The 19828-nt window shown below is 49.2% G+C and overlaps 2 protein-coding genes across 11 annotated transcripts in view; one reads left to right on the top strand and one right to left on the bottom strand.

Annotated features, from left to right (window-relative positions):
- Nucleotides 1-798: 798 nt before the first annotated feature.
- CRYZL1 (crystallin zeta like 1) lies at nucleotides 799-15106 on the bottom strand. 5 transcript variants are annotated; one of them, XM_064647180.1, is made up of 15 exons: nucleotides 14953-15106; nucleotides 14495-14603; nucleotides 13781-13852; nucleotides 12672-12749; nucleotides 12115-12187; nucleotides 11660-11704; nucleotides 10398-10466; nucleotides 8989-9122; nucleotides 8034-8145; nucleotides 4247-4378; nucleotides 4118-4198; nucleotides 3110-3231; nucleotides 2781-2886; nucleotides 1625-1670; nucleotides 799-1240 (listed from the first exon to the last, which is right to left on the bottom strand). In XM_064647180.1, the coding sequence occupies exons 3-15, from the start codon at nucleotides 13844-13846 to the stop codon at nucleotides 1141-1143; spliced, it is 1164 nt and encodes a 387-aa protein (XP_064503250.1). In that variant the 5' UTR covers nucleotides 13847-13852; nucleotides 14495-14603; nucleotides 14953-15106; the 3' UTR covers nucleotides 799-1140. The 5 variants fall into 5 exon arrangements, with proteins under 5 accessions (XP_064503250.1, XP_064503249.1, XP_064503251.1 ...); XM_064647179.1 differs by having other exon boundaries at nucleotides 14534-14603; XM_064647181.1 differs by having other exon boundaries at nucleotides 14541-14603.
- A 256-nt stretch (nucleotides 15107-15362) lies between these two features.
- Nucleotides 15363-19828, top strand: part of ITSN1 (intersectin 1) — a 100111-nt gene continuing 95645 nt past the window's right edge. For all 6 annotated transcript variants that reach the window (XM_064647162.1, XM_064647160.1, XM_064647161.1 and 3 more), the window contains exon 1: nucleotides 15363-15511. The gene's annotated coding sequence lies outside the window, so the exon portion shown is untranslated. The remainder of the gene's footprint in view (nucleotides 15512-19828) is intronic.

The following is a 19828-nucleotide window of genomic DNA, read 5'->3' as shown; positions in this document are numbered from 1 at the left end:
CAGGGGTTTTTATCCCAGATAAACTAGTCTCTTTGGGCTCGAGATCTAGTTTTGGTCACAGCAGTCTGCGGTACATGGGGTTCAAAAGGCATAATACATGACAAAAATAAATAAATAATAAATTACTGCTGATTAATTTAAGTTGCTGGTCGGGTGTATGAAATTTGCCACAGGGCAAAAATCACCTGTGGGGATACCAGGACCAGCTGGGTGAGAGGTGCCACTAAACACACGGGGTTTAGTCTCTTTGGGGTAAAACTCCCTAATTCTTCAATCTATTTGGTATAGAAACTAGTTTTGATTGCATTAGTCTGTTGTACCTGGGGTTCAAAATGCACAATAAATAATAAAAATAAATGATTGTAAATACATGTAGTTCAAGAGGCATAAAGAGGTACTTAGGATCAACATAGCTACTGGCAAAAGATTTAATAAAAGAAAAAAAATATCTTTCTTTGGCAGTCTTGTCAGGTTTTTTTTTTTTTTAATTTTTTAAATTTTTTTAATTTCTTGTTTCCTGTGGTCTGCTTTATATTGCAAACACTTAGGCTCAAATGAGCAACATCAGATAAAAATCAACAGTTGGGTACAAGGTTTCAGAAGAACTGTGGCACTAAGGGAGGGTTCACACGCTTCAGACACGTGTGTACACACGTGCATGACAGCATCACTTCTTTTTGGGGCTGCATTACATCACAGGAGCAGTACAATCAGATTTCCTCCTGTTTTCATACACTGCCCATGCATCATTTATCAGGAACCTGCTCCAAATCCAGTGAGTGACAGAAGACAGATAAATTGTGGTTCTGGATGATTTTTTTTTTCCTCTTTAATTTCTTACGGTTGAAACCCAACAGCAGCTGGGTTTGGCTGTAGATGTTACTGATGTTTGTAACTGGGGCAGGGCAGACAAGATCTGTAGGTCAAGGCTGCTTCTTTGGAAGCTGCTGATGGGAACATTCTGCTCATGTGGATTAAAAAAACCCCTGAAGTCGCAGGAGCTTCGAGACCATTTGTGCTGAGGTACAAAGGATGTTTAAATTCTGGTTACAGAACTGTCTGAAAGTGTACAATGATTCACTCCACAAATATATTACGTTTCTTTGTCTCCCACAGGCTCAGAAATGAGGAGATTGCCTGTCAGAACTGGATGACTTGTCTTTTTCTGGCTTGATTCTTCTGAACAATTTCCATAGAAACTTTGGCCTCGTACAGTGGGATGGGTTCATCCAGCTGAGGCCTAAAGGGAAAGAGTAAAAGTGTCTGCTGAGCACACTCAGATCAACGGGGATGTCACAGGACAGACTTTACTTTCACTGTGTAAACCTCACTCCTTAAACAAAATAAAAGTTTTATAGCTTTGCTCGAGTGCACAGGAGGAGGGAAAAGCCCTAAAAGCAAACAGAATTTAATAAAAGTATATCCTTAGAGGGGGGGAAAAAGGGGTGGTGGTGAGGGTTTTGCTCAACAGCAACAGTTATCCTGCTTCGAGGGAAGGGATCCCACCTCGTTATGGGAGTGTTCCTCTCTCCTGAAGCTCTTCTCAGGAGTGTTAGAGCTGGCAAGAGTTTTCTGCTCCTAATGCTGAAGTAAAAAAACCCACAACCCCCCTGAGATCTCTCACCTGAAAACGCCACTTGATAATTTCTCCATGATATCTTCTAGGATGGGTATCCAAGAGGACTGTCAAGGAACAACAGAGCTGGAGAGAAACCTCTAAATAATCACGTTTGCTGGTCAGAGCCCTGGACTGATACAAGCCCAGCAGGATCCAGGCAAAAGGAAAATGAATCTCAATTCCAATCTTTAGATCAGATTTTTGCACTTGTTTCTATATGAGAGACTTTTCCCGCAATAGGATGAAGAAATGAAATATGGGATATTTCAATTCTTTCAATATAAAAATATTCAATATGAAATACAAGTGCAGCCTGCACTAGTACAACATTAATCAATCATTAATCAGCTAATCAATGGCATTTTCTGTGCAGGATGAAGAGGACAGACTTTGGGACCAGATAACTGCCCTGACTATTCATACAGGCACCCAAAATAAATCAAAATACAACTGGGAACACAGGAGAGCCTGGGAATTCTTGGAGCAGAGCTGCCATCTGTGAGTTGATGAGTAACACCCAGGACAGCACAACAGATGGGGCTGTATTTAGGCTTTGTAGGAAACTCAAAAAATAAGGTTCATCCTTCATTTTAAGAGCAATCTGGTTGTTATTTGAGTCCTTTAAAAAGCCATCAGCTTGTGATTTCTTCAGACACTAATGCCAGGTGCTCCAGAATTTCACAAGATACACAGGTCCTTAAATCCAAACCCACACAAACCTTCCAGGACTGGAAATGTGATGCTCAGGGAGCTCAGTCCAGCTGCTCCAGCCCAAATTTAGAAGGCATTCCTTTTCCCATCATTCCTTTTCCCACACCCATGTCTTCCCTCCATGCATTCTGGGTACATTAACAAATAAGTACATTTTATGTACATTGCAAAGAAGGGAATAGTAAGAAGCCAAAATATTTGCACTTCTGCAGTGACCTTGACTCCATGAAGTTTACAGATGATGCATCCAATGCCCAAAAGAACAACACAAATCATGCCAGAGTTTCACTTGCATAATATAAAAAACTTAGAGAATTAAATCTTCAACTAACTGCTTCAAATTTGAACCAAAATATTGCCTTTTTTGTCCCAGAAAAGGTGTTTTCTATTGCAGCAGAGCTTGTTCAGACATTTTCAAGGCCAGAATTCCAAGTGCCCCCCAAAAGGATATAGAGATACTTCCCTTGCTGCACATTGGACAAGTTCCAGATCTCATCATTCAGGAAGGACACCGTGGCTCCTTTAAGGAACAAGGAATGGCTGTCTGGAGGATCCAGCTTAAGCAAATGGAAGAGAAATGTCATTTAGTTACTTTTCCCCCTAAAAAAATAAAGGTTGAGTGGTTATTTATACAGATGGTTAAAACAGAGAAAAAAATCACCCCTTGCCCATCCTTAAAACTGAGGAAACTGGTAATATTTACAGGTTTAAGTCATAGTTTTCTGTATATATATCTACATATTCTGTGTACAAGCTACTTGCTGCCACAGGTATCTTTACCTGAAGGTTTTTTTCTGTTGTTATCCAGTGTCCCCCAACCCCAAGCAGAGTGATGATGTCGTGCTTGTGAGGCAGCAGCTGGGATTTGGAAGCTGATTCATCTTCAGCACTATATAATTTCACTGGGGAGGAAGAATAAATTCATCTGAGCTCAGCAAAGGAGAATTTAGAAAATCCAGTATAAATCTATTTCCACACATTTCAGTGGAACTCCCAAGAAGTTCTTCAGGTATTTCAGCTGAAAACAGTTGAAAACTCTGAATTTCCTATTTTATTTGTACTCTGAATATTTTGTATGCTTTATACACTTTATATTTTAAATACTTTATTCAGAATCATATCTTTTATGACTGAATAGTAACTTCAGAGTTTCCAACCATTAGAGTTGGTTCAGAGCACAGGTTGCCAGTGCTGGCAATTTTGGGTAATTTTTGTATTAAAACGAGGCAGCAGAAACAGTGATGTCACAGCCCTATGCTGTGAACACATTTGTTTTATTTTCACTTTCAAACAGAGGAAGATTTCAGCTGAATTCAGCAGCTTCCACTAGAGGGTGACACAAGGAGGGCTATGGAATAAACTAGCTAAAGAATAAAAGCCTAGGAAGTGGTGCAGCTCCCAGCCACATTCCTTGCCAATAATGCTGGAAAGCCCAAGGCAGTGGTGGTGGGAGGAGCAGCTTTCCCGCTGGGAATACCTCCAGCATCCAGCACAGTGTCCACTCCAGTACCTCCAGCATCCAGCACAGTGTCCACTCCAGTACCTCCAGCATCCAGCACAGTGTCCACTCCAGTACCTCCAGCATCCAGCACAGTGTCCACTCCAGTACCTCCAGCATCCAGCACAGTGTCCACTCCCAATCTTCCCACAGGGAATACCTCCAGCATCCAGCACAGTGTCCACTCCCAGCCCTCCCCAGGGAATACCTCCAGCATCCAGCACAATGTGCACTCCAATACCTCCAGCATCCAGCACAATGTCCAATCCCAGCCTTCCCCCAGGGAATACCTCCAGCATCCAGCACGATGTGCACTCCCAGCCCTCCCCAGGGAATACCTCCAGCATCCAGCACAATGTGCACTCCAACATCTCCAGCATCCAGCACAATGTGCACTCCCAGCCCTCCCCAGGGAATACCTCCAGCATCCAGCACAATGTGCACTCCAATACCTCCAGCATCCAGCACGATGTGCACTCCCAGCCCTCCTGTCTCCTCCAGGCAGCTCTCAGCCACGTCTATCTTGCCGTGGGCCACGTCGATCACCCGGGCTGCAAGAGGGGGACACGGGGGTAACTCCAGGGAAAATGCAGAGTTTACATTCCCAGTACAACAGGAGCCTTCTGGGCTGCAGCTGAGTCAGAAAAAAAGTCAAAACCCCTGCCCATCATTCTTTTCCCTTTTACAACCCAGTGCAAAATCCACACCAAAACCAGGAATGCAGAAGTGAGACTCACAAATCTGTTGGGCCCAAAAGGACAACACGTGGTGCTCTAGGAATCCTTCTGTAAGTTCATTCTTTGCTACTCTTCTTGGCCCTTCAAAACTACCAGGTCCTGGAGTGCCCAGCTGTGTTACTGAAGCCAAGGAGTGGCCAAAAGATAAGGAGGCTTTTTATTTCCCATTACCTCTGGAACAACCACAGCAGCAAAGCTTTGGGTGAGCTCTCCCAGCACAGCTTCCCTTACCCTACAGAACTGATCCCACAGCAGGGATGACCTTACATCCCATGGCTGCCTGATGGTTTTAACCTGGAAATGACTCTCCAGGTCATTAATTAAAGAGAACATGTGGTCATAGTGTAATAAAGATGGCATAATTAATTAATTAATTAATGGTAGTCACATTCCCCATGTGCAAACAAAACCCCATAATATCCTTCTCAGTTTCTTAAAAGGTTGTTCTTATCACGGCAATTTGACAAGGTATAAAACCTCTGCAAATACTCTCACTTTGTGAGAACAATTCTGATTTTGTGGACCCAGAGCCTGACTATGACAAAGAAAGGCCAGAGTTTCACCAGTTTGACTGTTTTCTGATTTCTGCTTAGTTTTGTTCCTTAACTCAGCACAGTGCTTCAAACTCCACTTATCAGAATCCTGGTCAAGTTCCTTCCTAAATAATGCTGGAAAAATTTCACTCCACTGTGGCAAAGGCTGAGAACAAACTAATATAGTTTTTTATAATCCTTTGTAAGTTATACACTTTTCACAAAGCATTTGAAAATCAGTTCAGTTCCTCCTTCTGTGACCTGCACAACTTCCAAAGTCACGTTATTCTCACTGGCAAAACTGCAGTTTCTCTCTTCCATCACCTCTGGGAGAAGCAGAAGTCCCAGGATTTCCCAGCTTCTCCCAGGGTTTGCTCCCCCCCCCAGGAAGTTCAGCTGCCAAGTTTAAAAGCTGTCACCCAAAGGATGTGCTGGGGCTTTATTGACTGTGCTCAGGGGAGCCAGAAAGGCCCCCCCTGAAAGCTCAATGTTGGTGTTACAGAAAAAAAAAATCATCACACAAATCAAACTAAAAAAAAAAAAAGAATGGGGTATCCCAGGGAACAGAAGAAACATCTGTGTATGTATATATTCTTTTTTTCTTGTGTTTCCAAAAGGAACTCATCACATTATTAATGGAATATTCTGTCTCGAGTCTCAAACACGGGGCATTAAAATGTCAAAATCAGTTACAGTCCCCTCCTTCATCCTATTATTATATTTACTGCAGAGATTACTGAAGACATAAAAAGCCCCATCCTGTTGGTCTAAATACAAATCCTTAAACATTACCAGGAACTTCTACTTCAGGCACAGGGATCAGATTTATTAAAAACAAACCCCAAAAACCCAAACACAAACCCTGAGCCTTTTTGCTTTCACACTCAAACTGTTTCTCTCTTTAAAGCTGTACCCAAGTTCTATTTCTTTATTTGAAGTTGCAACTATAATTCCCCCCTCCCAACCATTCCATGGAGCAGCTTGTTATGCCCAACACAAACTGCTGCTCACTGAAAACTGAGAGACTGTTGCTAAAAAACTCCCAAAAAACCCACTAAACGAGCACAGAACTGAAAAATTTCCACCCACGGACATGAGGAGCCACTTAGAGCTTGGGTTACTCAGAGCCTTTATTTGATATTAACATTAAAACTTAAAACTGCTGAACTTCAACTGAACTCAAAACTGCTGCAAAAAGCAGCTCTGCCAGAGTCAGACTGGAATGTGCTGGCAGGGCTGGGAGAATAAAATTGCCAAGTCCTTCCTTAGCTCATGAATTTTTCATATCATTAGCAAAATATACCCATAAAATATTGCAAAGGGAAGATTTAGGTGTTTTGTCTTTGACCCTGGTGTACCAAACCTCTGCACATCACCAGCATTCCCAAAAATCCTTCAGTTCTGATGTCTGTCATGTCTGGAGTACAGTAAAAGAGGCTTCTGGAACAAGGAAAAATAGGGCTTTTTTGGCAAGTTGCAAAAAAATAGAGGTAATAAAAATATAAATAAGAACTCCAGAGAAATGAGTCTGCCAGGTCCTGCATTCCCAACAAAAAAGCTTTGCAGTTCCCTGTGGAGGATCATTCAGGTCAGGCAGCAGAAATGCTCTTGTGTAACACCAGGCTCTGCTTCCTGCAGCATTCTGAGCCTCCAGAGCCTCTGGAAGAGCTCCCTGGAAACTCCCCCCAGCCCTGCAGATGTGTGGAGGGCACACTGGGCTGTCTGTGCTCCCGGGAGGGGATGGAATTTGGCAGGAACTCTGTGTCTGGGGAGCAGCTCCAGCTCCTTTGAGCCCTGTGCTCACACAGTGTCCCCGAGGCAGTGCCCTGTGCACCTGCAGAGCACCAGTGCCCGGGCTGGGGAGGCACTGGGAGCCACAGGGAGATGGGAACACTGCTCCAGCTCTCCTGGGAAGGCAGGTTTGCCAACAGCAATAGAGAGGGGGGAGAGCCCAGGGACTGAACCCACCTGGGAATGGCATCTCACCCCAACCCCTGCATGTTTGGGCTGATGCACATTTGATAACTGGCTACCCAAGGCACTTTTTACAGCTGCTTTTCTGTACACTTCCTTGGATGCCAACAAAAATCATCCACTGACAACTGAACACAGTGACTGAACTGCAGCACCCTGGATTTTGGGGAGGAAACAGGCACCAGTTCTAACCTCTGTTCACTGCCCTGCAATCCCACCAGACCTGGCAGTGCCATCCTTTCCTTTAAAACTGCCTGAACAAAGAGGTATTCCACTTTCCTCCACAATGCAACATTGAAATAAGGACAACTTTGATCAGAAAAGACTCCAGGAGTATTGTCCTGTAGTCCAAGTGGCACCATTACTTATCAGGGAATAAACCCCCAAAACTGAGGTATCAAAGAGAAGAAGTCAGGGAATAACACAAGGATTGTGTGCAAGGCCAAGCTTGTTTAGAAAGAGGAAAAGGCAGAGCCTGGAGTGTCCAGGTCCAGGTGTGACAGCACCTGAGACTGAGCTCAGCCCAGCCTGGAAGGTACTCCTGGTTGGAAAGTGGGGCTGATGAGCACTGGATGTCAGGCCTGTGGTCACACCTGGCCTCTGACTCAGGGACCTGGATCCCACACTGGGATCCTGCTGAGTTAGGAACCCTTCCTTCTGCTCACAGCAACCACTGTGTCAGATGAAAAGCCTTCTTGAGGATTGCACCTAAAACCAGCACTTGAGCACTACTGGAAAGCCCTGACAGTCATTACAATTCAAATGGAGAATAAAAATGCCAAAAGAGACACCTAAACCAGAAATGAAACACCTATGGAGCACCGAAGTAACTTGAGAACTATTTAATTAGACTATTTACCAATTTTCGTTTCAGTTTTCAGCTACTGAAATAAGTCTCTAGACCAGACAGAAAAGAACTATTTTGAGACATCCTTTAGGATAAAGTGAAGGATCAAACTTACCCACGGGAGGCCTGAGCCTCTCCAGGAACTGCTTGTCCTCCAGGCTGTGGGCAGTGCAGATGACTTTGGCCCCTCTGTGCTGGGCCAGCTGAACCGCGATGGTGCCGAAGGGCTGCAGGGGGGAAAAGCAGATTCGTTCATTAATTCATTAATTTATTCACCTACAGCAGCAATTTGATGCCCTTTAAGAACAACGAGATCACAAAGGCCATTCAGGAGAAGTCAGGGGAGTATCCAGAAATGAACTCACTCCTGCAACAAAACACAGCTGAACCAAGAATTGAACATTCACAGATCTGCTCCTGTCCTACGTGAGGCCAAAAAAGGTCTTTTCAGTGACTGGGAAGCTCTGAGCAAACTTTCAGTCATTCACTGGTTCTCCTCTTCAGCAGAATAGCTCAGATTCTACTTTAATTACCACAACCACCTTCCCTGCAATCGGAACTCGGAGCTTTGGGACCTGCTGGAGGAAGAAATGCTCCAAGGAAAAGCCCCAGCTGTGTTTCCATTACAGGACCTTGGCTGAGGAAGCTCCATGTCTCCATTAGCAATGAGGACTGCAGGGATGCAAATCAAATTATTTATTGCCAAGGAAAGTTAAAAAGCAGAGGTGGGAAAGGAGTGAAAAATAAGGTATAACTTCAGACTGGAACTTCATTCCAGTCTGAAGTTATACCTTCAGGTATAACTTCCCTGAAGTTATACCTGAGGGCTCAGGGTAAAACTGTGTCACTGTACAACAGCAGAAAACCCTCCCCACACAGCAGGCAGGATGGAACTCCTGGCTCAGGATCTGATGTGGGAAAGCCTTTCCTATGAATCCATTCACTGCCAGCAGTGAGGCAGAAGCCTTGGGAAGTGCAGGTGTCCGAAATCCCGAGGCTCTGGTGCTCAGCCAGTTATTCCCAGCAGAGGGATGTGGTGTCCCTGCAGTCACTGCCCAGCTGGTACCTACACTGGCTCCATCCAGCACGAGCACAGTTGTCCCAGGAGAGGCCTGGGCCAGGTAGTGCAGGGCTGTGTAGGCCCGGAGTCCATCCCGCACCGTCCCGGCTGCTGCAGCCCAGCAAACCTTCTCTGGCTTCTGCACTGGGGGGAGAACACACAAACAAACAATCAAAACATGGCAAAAGCACCCAGCAAACCTTCTCTGGCTTCTGCACTGGGGGGAGAACACACAAACAAACAATCAAAACACGGCAAAAGCACCCAGCAAACCTTCTCTGGCTTCTGCACTGGGGGGAGAACACACAAACAAACAATCAAAACATGGCAAAACCACCCAGCAAACCTTCTCTGGCTTCTGCACTGGGGGAGAACACACAAACAAACAATCAAAACACGGCAAAAGCACCCAGGAAAGCCCTGCCCTGTCCCAGCTGCTCAGGAGGGTTCCAGCTGCAAACAGGGCAACGTCAACAATGCTTGTTTCCCTCTCATGTATTTAAAAAAAAAACAAGGAGAAGATATCTTACCACCTTTTACCCAATAAAAGCAGGGATTTAATTTTGGTATAACCAAGTTTAAAGGGGTCATCTCCTAACTACATAGCTGGAATTCATGGACACTCACAGAAACACAGTACAAACTGATTTACAGTCACAGAGCCCCAGAGTGGTTTGGGTTGGGAGAGACCTTAAAGATCATCCATCCCACCCCCTGCCATGGGCAGGGACACATTCCATCAGCCCAGGTTGCTCCAAGCCCTGTCCAACCTGGCCTGGGACACTTGCAGGGATCCAGGGTCAGTCACAGCTTCTCTGGGCAGAACAAAATTTGAGCAGAAGAGCAGTTTGCTCAGTAACAAACTGCTGGGAGAAGCACAGACACTCTCAAATTTAGTACCCTACTCATTAAAGCAAACTATGCCCAGAAAGGGAAAACTGGAAATTCACAATAATTGAAGAGAATGTTTCCAAACTAGGCTTTCCCTAATCCTCATTCCCTGAAAAATTCCTTTCTCCAGCCTCTAGTCTGTTCACTTCGTCCCATCTGTTAATCTGTGATATTCATGGACTGAGTCAAAGTGAGGAAAAGCAAATTTCTCCTCAGCAAATTTTGTGACAGATGAGGTGAGGAAAAAGTGTAACAACAATGAAGCAATAAAAAAGGGAAGGTAGAGGGGAGAAAAAAAAGAAAAAGGAAAAAACCAAAGTCAATTTGTGTGATTTGGGCCCAACATGAACCCATTAAACTTCAAAGAGAAAGCCCTTGGGAGCACTGAGAGTTCAAACCTCTGTGACCAGGTGGAGCAGCTGGAATGTTGGAATGGAAGGAGTGTGCCCAGAGGCCCAGGGGAATGAGCTCCCTGTCAGAAAAGCTGACCCAAAGTATAAATATTAGCAAAATATATGATCTACATACCCAAATAATGCTCGTGAACCAGGATAACTTCACAGAGACCAGACTCCTCAGAATCCAGAGGTAAAATTCCTGAAGGGAAAGGAACACAGACCTTGAATTTCACACCAGCATCAGTTCTAACCAAACCAGCTCCTGAGGAAACCCCTGGGCCCCCTTGGGGTGGGTTCAGTCACCTCTGGGCACGTTTGTGACAGGCAAGAAAACCTGGCCCCTGCAGTGTCCATGGGCACAGGGCAGTTCCAGAGGGGCTTCAAACGGCATTTTGGGATTGTCAGGTGATGTCTGAACCCATTTCACACTGAGTGTTCCCAGCTCCACTCCAGGCTGTGGCTCCCAGAGGAGGAAACAGGCCCAGAGCAGCCCCCCCAGGGCCCTCTCCCCTCCCAGCCCCATCCCTGCACTCGTGGGTTGCAAAGGCAGCACAGAAGGGACAGAAGGAAGCAGAGGAAGAACACACAGGAATGTGTGAGTGTGTTAAAAAGCTGGAATAGAGCAGAGAACTGAAGGGCAAACAAGGCACTCAGGGAAGGCAGAGAGAGCACACCCAGAGTAGGCAGAAATAAAAAGATCCCCATCCTGGTCATGGCAGAGCTTTTCCCTCCTCTGGCCACAGGAGGTTCCTGAACAGGAGGTTCTGGCATCCAATCAACCTCCTCAATAAATGTCCCCTCCCCCCCAGGGAAAACCATTCCCTTTTTCCCCAAACCTTACACTCCATTGAGACCTTAAATCCTCAGCAAATTTGGCTGCTACTTCCAGTCTTTCCTAATTGCCAGTAAAAACGGCCCCCCTACAGTAACTGTCCACACCTGCAGCTCTCTCCAGGGTTTATCCATGGAATTATCAGTCTATGGGAGCTGCCAACAGCAGTTCCTGTGCAATGAGGGAATGAGGCAGGAAGGGCCACAATCTCCAAACACACATTCTTACTGTCCACTGTGTCCCACCTTCAGAACTTCAGCCACCCTCTAATCCTTTAATTTAGCACACAAAACATAAACAGGTCTGAAAGAATGTCCCTAAGAGACATCTCCTCTCTCCTAAAGCACCATTCACATTTTGGTGGTTAACACAGTATTTCAAACCCTAGGAGAAACCTCTAGAACAGAATTCTCATTTGCAAGAGTTTGTTCACATGACACCAGCTGAATCTTTGAAAACACAGGTCAGATGTAGCTTTAACAGTTCTTATCACCTCAGCCATTCGTTGTAAGAAGATTTCTGGTTGTGTCAGTTGATGAGGCCAACAGGCATTGACTTACCCACCACTTCATCATCTGGCTGGAAAAAGGTCACCTTGCTCCCAGCTCACCAGGAGAGGGGGGAAAGGAGAGAAGAGAAATGTTTATAGTGAAATGGAACGTGCACTTGAAAGCTCTGCTTCTCACTAGCTCAAAAAACTAAATACACACTGCTAGGGAAAATAAATAATTTATTAATTACACACACCCCACCCAAATTCAACCCAAATGTTGAATTCCCTAAACTTTGGCACCTCATCCACACTCAGTCCCATGCAGGGACACAGGGGGGAGTCTGAGGGAGCCAGGCTGGAACTGCACCCACAGGTGGATCCCCAGGGCAGCAGATGCACTGTGAGAGAACTTCCTGCCATAAAGGTGTCCTGTACAAACAGGATTTATGTGTTCTGGATGGCCAGATCCAATTCCTGCTCCTAACTCCTGCTCCCCCTCCCCAGACAATGCCACTGACTCACCTTCCAGCACCACTCCAGAAATCTCTCGTCCCACAGGCACGAGTTCCTTCTTCAGCTTAATTTCTGACAGAAGCTAAATTAAAACAGTGGTTACAACACTTACTGAGGCTCTAAATGTGCATATTTATAATCATCTCACAGTGTTTGATCATCCCAGGAAGGAGGCTGGGCCATTCCCAGAATGTTATCCAGGGAAAAAAGGACACACTTTCCTCAATTCATGTTAAACCTTGGCACTGATTTTCTGTATTTAAATTCAGAAGCATTTAAAAAATAAAACCACAGGGTTATTACCAGGCAAGACAACGTGGGACTGGGGAGTGCAGGGGAAGATAAGAGGAGTTTCCTGCAGGAGAACTCCCACGTGCCAGCTGACCTGTCCCCATGAATGAGCACCCCAGTCACAGGTGCTTTTGATTTAGAGCCATGCAGGAGCCCCCCAGCAATGCTGTGCCTCTGCACAGCCTCAGATGGCAGAGATGGGACTGGGCCACTCCCCAGCCAAGGCCCTGGAGACCACAAACACCCCCAGCCTTCATCAAACCCCGGGGAAATACCTTTGTGTCCACCAAGCTCAGGGCACAGGCCCTCACTTGCACCTTCACCTCGTGGTCCCCGGGGGGAGGAAGGTTTTCCTAGGACAGATTTACAGGTGTTACATTGCACAGTGAGCAGGAATGTGCTCCCAGGAGCCTCTCCAGACTTTCCCACAGCCCCTGCTCAGGCTGTTGTGCAGGCAGAACAAGAATGTTTCCTCAGTGAAAAGGGATTTACCTCCCCATTTTAAGTACATGTGTATCACTATTATTATTACTGTTCTATTACTGTAATTCTCACTATGATATTACCATTATTATCACTATTATATTCCTACTATTACTGCAAACTGGTCACCAGACCTCACAAAACCTCTGCAGACAGTGACATTATTTTTCTGTTGGGTTTTTTCCCCCTTCTCTGAGACTCAAATCCTGACAAACTCCCTGAGGTCAATATTCCAACAGTCTAAATGGTGCCAAAGAAACAGTCCCACAAGTGGTGCCTTCCTCCCTTGCAAAAATGTTGAGCTAATGAGGCCTCCCCTTCCTGATTCACCTTTTGGGTTTGGGATTGATACCAGAAATGATCTGAAGGAGTTCAGTGCTGCTCCTTTAAAGTCTTCAATGAGCCACGTTGAATTCTGTGGCTCCAGAGAGCTCCTGAAGAGCTGCCCCAGGCACTGGAGCACAATCCTGTTCTTCCATGGTGGGTGTGTGCTGGAATTGTGATCCCAGTCTCCACTGAGAGCCAAGAACTCCCAGGAGGACAGGAAACACCAGCAGCCAACACTCCAAACCTGATCATTTCCCCAAGCTCTGTTTCTACTTTTCCAGTGACCAGAAAACCCAACCAGGAGATGTGGACACAGGGTGAATTTTTCAGGCCTGCAGAGCTTGTTTTCAAAGCTTGGACAAGAAAACTGCAGAGAAATCCAGCACTTGGCAAGTGCTGCCTGACAATAAAATACACCTCTCCTGCCTTCAGTTCCCTGTCTATGTGTGCAGGGATTCTACCAGCTCTTTGTCAAGCCTAGAGGAGATTGAAGTGCTTCAATTCCCTGGTGGCATTCAGCCAAACTCCCTCCTCCCTCTGCCTGATTAATGGAGCTGTTGTGATGGGAACTCACTCTTTCCTGGAACACAAAAGTCATTTCCTCTCCAGGTGAATTCTGCTGCCCAAACAAGGCCTTCATAGTGACCTGAACAAATACACAGAGACCAAACTGTGATGTCTGAATGTCCAGAGAGCAAACAGGTCATTAAAGCCTTATTAAACTAAATAAATCACTCCATAAGAACAACAGCAACTGTTTGCAGGCAATTCGAGTCTTTGTCATCCAGAAGTTTTAAACCAGATCAACAGATGAGGCAACATGTGCTGTCACCTGCAACAGGTTTTGTTAAATAACACAGCAAATCCTTAGGGTTGAGAATCACAGAATCATGGAATTGTTTGGGTTGGAAGGGACCTTAGAGCCCATCCAGTGCCACCCCCTGCCATGGGCAGGGACACCTTCCACCAGCCCAGGTTGCTCCAACCTGGCCTTGGACACTTCCAGGGATCCAGGGGCAGCCACAGCTTCTCTGGGCAACCTGGGCCAGGGCCTCCCCACCCTCCCAGCCAGGAATTCCTTCTCAATACCCCATCTAAATTTCCCCTCTTTCAGTGGGAAGCCATTCTCCCTCGTGCTGTCCCTGCAGCCCCTCTCTAGCTCTCTTGGAGGCTCCTTCCGGTCTAAAGGCAGTCAGTGGCACACAGGAATTCCCGCTGGGTGCCCCCCGGCAGTCGATGGTCTCTTTGCCATCCACATCAGACCCGGGCGGTGCAAAGGCCAACACACCCCGAGCAGGAACGCGGGGACCCTTCCGTGTCACCGCACCACAAACCACAGCTCCGGCTCCTGGGCTTCTGTGCCAGCCCGGCGTACGGCGTGCTCAGCGCACAGGAACCTTTTGGAAAGGAAAGAAACCACAGTAAACCCGAGTTCACAAGGACAAAGTCCCCGGGCAGCCTCTCAGGGCTGCGGGACCCCGAGAACCCCGACGCACCCGCGGTTGCCATGACAAGCCGTCACTTCCGCCTCCGATCCAGGCACCGCCCCCACCCAATCACGGCCCCCGGCGGCCCCGCGGGCGATCCCGATTGGCTGCGGTGGCCGCCGCTCGGCAAGAACGCCTTGTTGCGATTGGCCAGCGCGGCTGTCGCTCATCCCAAGGGAGGAGGCGGGAGCCGCCCGGCGGTGCCGCCCTGCGCGGCCTGAGGGGCAGCGCCGTGGAGAGGGAGGAGACATGGAATTACCTCAGGAGTTACTGCCGTGTGCAAAATAAAGGCGCCGCCCGCAGCCGGCGAGGAGGGTCCTGGGCGCTCCCTCCGCTCCTCGAGCGCTGGCTCCCTCAGCCTGGCAGAGCCGTGATTGGCCGGAGGAGGCGAGGCCCTGTGGCTTTCGCGGCTCTGATTGGCGGCGCACCCTGTCCGTCACTCTTGGGGGGCGGACAGAACGCCTGTCAGAGCCCCGATCCACCTCAGGGGGCGGGGCCGTGCCGCTCTCCGGCTCTCTGACTGGCCATCGTCCTGCCCGTCACGCGGGGGGGGCGGGCAGGAGGCAGAGCGCCGCGATTGGCCGGAGGGGCGGGACTTCGGCTTTGCCCCGCTCGTGATTGGTCTCGCGCCCTGCCCGTCAGGCGGGGCGGTGCGCGCGCGTCAGTACGGCGGCCGCGCGGGGCCGTCCCGCTCAGACGGGGCGAGGGCGGCGATGGCGCGTCCGGCGGGGGCGGCTCCGGCCGCCGCTCCGGCCCCTCCGGCCCCGCGGGCCCCGCGGCGCGGCCGCGCCCGCGAGTAGGGGCCGTCCAGACATGAGGTACGGCCCGGCGGGACGGGGGACGGCGGGACACGGGCCGCGAGCGGCGGGGTTCGCCCCGGGCCGGCGGGGGGGCAGCGCCGCCGCAGCCCCGCGCGGAGCCGGGCCCGGGCCCTGCCGCCGCTCCCGGGGTCACAGCGGGGGTCGGCACCGCGGGGTGGGATCGCCGACCCGGATCACCTTCACTCCGCTGCCGCCGGGCGCCGCTCCCGGCGCTCCGTGCGCCCCGAGCCAGGGAACGGGAGTGCCGGGCACTGGGAATGCCGGGCATTGGCAGTGCAGTCCGTTGGGAATGCCGGGCATTGGCAGTGCAGTCCGTTGGGAATGCCGGGCATTGGCAGTGCAGTCCGTTGGGAATGCCGGGCATTGGCAGTGCAGTCCGTTGGGAATGTCGGGCATTGGCAGTGCAGTCCGTTGGGAATGCCGGGCATTGGCAGTGCAGTCCGTTGGGAATGCCGGGCATTGGCAGTGCAGTCCGTTGGGAATGCCGGGCACTGGCAGTGCAGTCCGCTGGGAATGCCGGGCATTGGCAGTGCAGTCCGTTGGGAATGCCGGGCATTGGCAGTGCAGTCCGCTGGGAATGCCGACCTTTGGGAGTGCCATTGGTTGGGAGTGCCATCGCCTTGGAGTACCATCCATTGGCAATGGCATCCATTGGGATTGCTGGCCATTGGGAGTGCCACTCATTGGGAATGCTATCCCTGAGCAGTGCCATCCATCCGTTGGGAGTGCCGCCCCTGAGCAGTGCCATTCCTTAAGAATTCCATCCCTTTGGAGTGCCATCCATTGGGAGTGCCATTCATTGGGAATCCTCTCCCTTGGGAGTGTCATTGGGAATGCCGTCCCCTTGGAGTGCCATCCACTGGGAATGCCATCCCTGAGGAGTGCCATTCCTTAAAAATGCCATCCCTGAGGATTGCTGTGGCTTGGAAAAGGGCACCAGGGGAAGGAGGGAATGCTGTCAGGGAACGTTGCTGGGAAAAGGGAGCCAGTGCCTGGTTGTGTTTCTGTCCCCCCCGTGTCCCTCTGCTGAGCAGACAGGTTTGTGGATGACATTCCCTGTGGGTATCTTTTGTTCTGGTCCACTGGGGGAGAAACGTGGGGTTTGAGTGCAGAAAACAATGTTTTCTGTGAATTCTGCCTTTCTCTGAGGCGTGAAGGGAAAACACCTCCGTGGATCATCAGGGAGCATTGTTTGTAAATTAATTCCTACTCGTAAAACCAGCAGCATTCCAGGTCAGGGTGGATCTGAGGACAAGGTTCTTCCCCCAGAGGGTGGTGGGCACTGCCCAGGCTCCCCAGGGCAGTGGGCACGGCCCCAAGGCTGCCAGAGCTCCAGGAGGGTTTGGACAACGCTCTGAGGGACAGGGGGGAGTGTTGGGGTGTCCTGGGCAGGGCCAGGCCTTGGACTGGGTGATCCTGGGGGGTCCCTCCCAGCTCAGGATATTCCATGATTCTGTGATGCTTTATAACATTCCAGTGAATTGGTACCGAATTCTCATGTGAAGTTCCCCCCGTGCCCCCCCGAGCCCTGTTTGGGGTGTGGGGGTGGCAGGAGGAGCATTCCCTGGCCCTGCATTCCTGTCCCAGGGGCAGGAGTGGGACCTGCCTGTGGGTCTGGGCAGGTTCCTGGTTGCATCCTGGAGTGCAGGGACAGGGAAGAGCTGCGTGGTTTTGTTCCCTGTAACCCAGCCATGGCATTCCCAGCCATCCCAGCCCTCGTGCTCCTGGTCCTGGCAGCCTGACAGGGGTCACGGGCGGTGCAGACGAGTTGTTTCCGAACAGTTTCCCCAGTGTCTGAGGCTCAGGATTCCCTGGAGCTGAGTGGGCAGCTCCCTCTGCTCTTGTGCTCCACAAACCACACTCAATTCTTTCAGCTCCTGTGTTCCCTCTATAATATCCCACTGTCTTTCATTCCAGATAAGATCCTTCTCACAGAAGCTGTGCTTGCCTGATAATTTTCCTTTATATCCCGGTTCTCAGATGAAGTAGGAATTGGTGTCTCAAAGCCACGACCTGCAGTGCCTGTTCTGGCTCTTGCTGCTGTTTGGTGCCCTTTCCTTAATCCCTCTAATCATGCAGTTAGGAGAGATTTGGATTCAGGAAAGAATGTGAATCCAGCAATGAAATAATTCATAAATTATGATGTTGAATGGCCTCTTCTGGCCTGTCTTTGTCCTGTAGTCAGGGATTGTAATTGTAGCTTTTACTGCATAACACCAGGGAAGGTTGGAATGGAAATGTTTGGAGAATAAAAGGAAAAACAAAGTTAAGGAAAACACAAGCAATGGGTTGAGGAGATCAACATGAGGGGAGTTTTCTGTCAGAAATCCTTCCCTGGGAGGGTGGTGATGCCCTGGCCCAGGTTGCCCAGAGAAGCTGTGGCTGCCCCTGGATCCCTGGAAGTGTCCAAGGCCAGGTTGGACGGGGCTTGGAGCAACCTGGGCTGGTGGAAGGTGTCCCTGCCCATGGCAGGGGTGGCACTGGATGGGCTTTGAGGCCCCTTCCAACCCAACCCAACCCATCTGTGATTCTGTGACGATGGAGAGTCACCAGAACACTCGAGTGTGCAGTGATGGAGCAGGACAAAGCAGCAGCAGCTTTGTTGGAGGTTGGTTTTGGGGAGCAGGACAAACCAGCAGCAGCTTTGTTGGAGGTTGGTTTTGGGGAGCAGGACAAACCAGCAGCAGCTTTGTTGGAGGTTGGTTTTGGGGGTTCCAGCACTGACCTGCTTGGAGCCAAAGAGAGCTGGGATTTTTTTGCCTTCCCTTTCCCATAGAAGTAGCCCAGGATTCCCGAGCCCCCGTTGAGTGCTGGGAGCTCTGGCTGCCCCTGGCTGTTGTTTCACAGCTGCTGAACTTGGGATGGCCCCTCCGCAGCAACTTGGCTTTGTTTTTACTTGCCGAGCATGAAATTGGGGGGTGTGGTGGCCAGTCAGAAATGGGGGCCAGGCTGGGAGCTGGTGATAAATGGCTCGTGCACAGAAAACCTCGCTGGGAGGTGCTGGAACCTCTGTCTGATCCGTGGCACGAGGAGTTGCCCTCTTTTAAAAGAGCACTTTGTAAAGTTTAAGAACAATATACCAGATTCCTCTGGTTATTTTTGGCTGGCATTGTTATTACAGGCATGTCCTGGTGTTTTAATTGCAGATGGAAGTGTTTCTAGCAGTGTTTGCCAGCCCTTCGTGCAGCCAACACAAACTCTGTGGGTTTGGAGGGCACTTGGAGGTGTCCAGTGAATCCACCTGCCTGGAATGAATCTCTCTCTGTGTGTGGCAGGGCTGGAGGTGGGCAGGTTCCTGATGGAGGAATTCCAGTTTTAGCTGTAGAAAAGCATTTAAGAGCAGGAATTAGAAACTAATCCCTCCTGTGCAAACGGTGCATGGTCTGTCTGCTTCAGAGCATCAGCTTCCTGAGCAGAATAGAAAACTTTATTGAACAGGAATTAAATAACTCTGTGTGGGGAGGAGTGAAGAGAGGTCTCCTCAGTCATCCTCAGGAAGAAAGGGTTTGGGTTTTTTTCTGAAATCTGTTTTTGGTGCAAAAGGTGCATTTTTCCAACGTTCCCTTCGTTGCAATCAGGCAAAGTGCAGAAAACTTAACTGGCACAGGACCTTCCTGGGTTGTCTTTCTCTTAGCAAATGTGTTGAACTCCTGTGTGTTGGATGTTATGTTTTCCTTTTCCATGTGTTATTTCTCAGGTAATGGCATGAATTAGTGGCAGCACTGACTGCCATGGGCTGGCTGTCAAGGTGCTGTTGGGTCAAAGGTTGGACTCGATGATCTCAGAGGTCTTTTCCAGCCCAACTGATCCTGGGATTCTGTGACTTCACAGAACTGGGCAGGGGTTTATCCTTGCATCATCTCAAGGTACAGTTTTACTTGCTCCGTGTAAATGCACGATTTGTAGGAAATAGTTATTAACAGGCTTTCAAAATACACAGAATAGCTGTGGTTCCTGAAGAAGGGTTCCTGGAGAGCCACCTGGAATGGCTGGAACCTCTCTGGAGGACTCAGAATGAACCTCCTCTGGAGCACGTGGCTTTCTGTGCTTCCTACAGAACTGGAGATATTATTACAGCAATTAAGTACACCTGTGAAACAGTCCAGACTGCCAGAGGGATAGATGGGAGATTGGGAAGGAATTGTTGCCTGTGAGGTGGTGAGGCCCTGGCCCAGGTTGCCCAGAGAAGCTGTGGCTGCCCCTGGATCCCTGGAAGTGTCCAAGGCCAGGTTGGAGGGGGCTTGGAGCCACCTGGGCTGGTGGGAGGTGTCCCTGCCCATGGCAGGGGTGGCACTGGATGATCCTTAAAATCCC

Source organism: Pseudopipra pipra, chromosome 2, assembly GCF_036250125.1.
Source record: "Pseudopipra pipra isolate bDixPip1 chromosome 2, bDixPip1.hap1, whole genome shotgun sequence".
Taxonomy (NCBI): domain Eukaryota; kingdom Metazoa; phylum Chordata; class Aves; order Passeriformes; family Pipridae; genus Pseudopipra; species Pseudopipra pipra.
The sequence above is the reverse complement of the archived record's forward strand: the minus strand, read 5'-3'. Positions and strand labels throughout refer to the sequence as shown.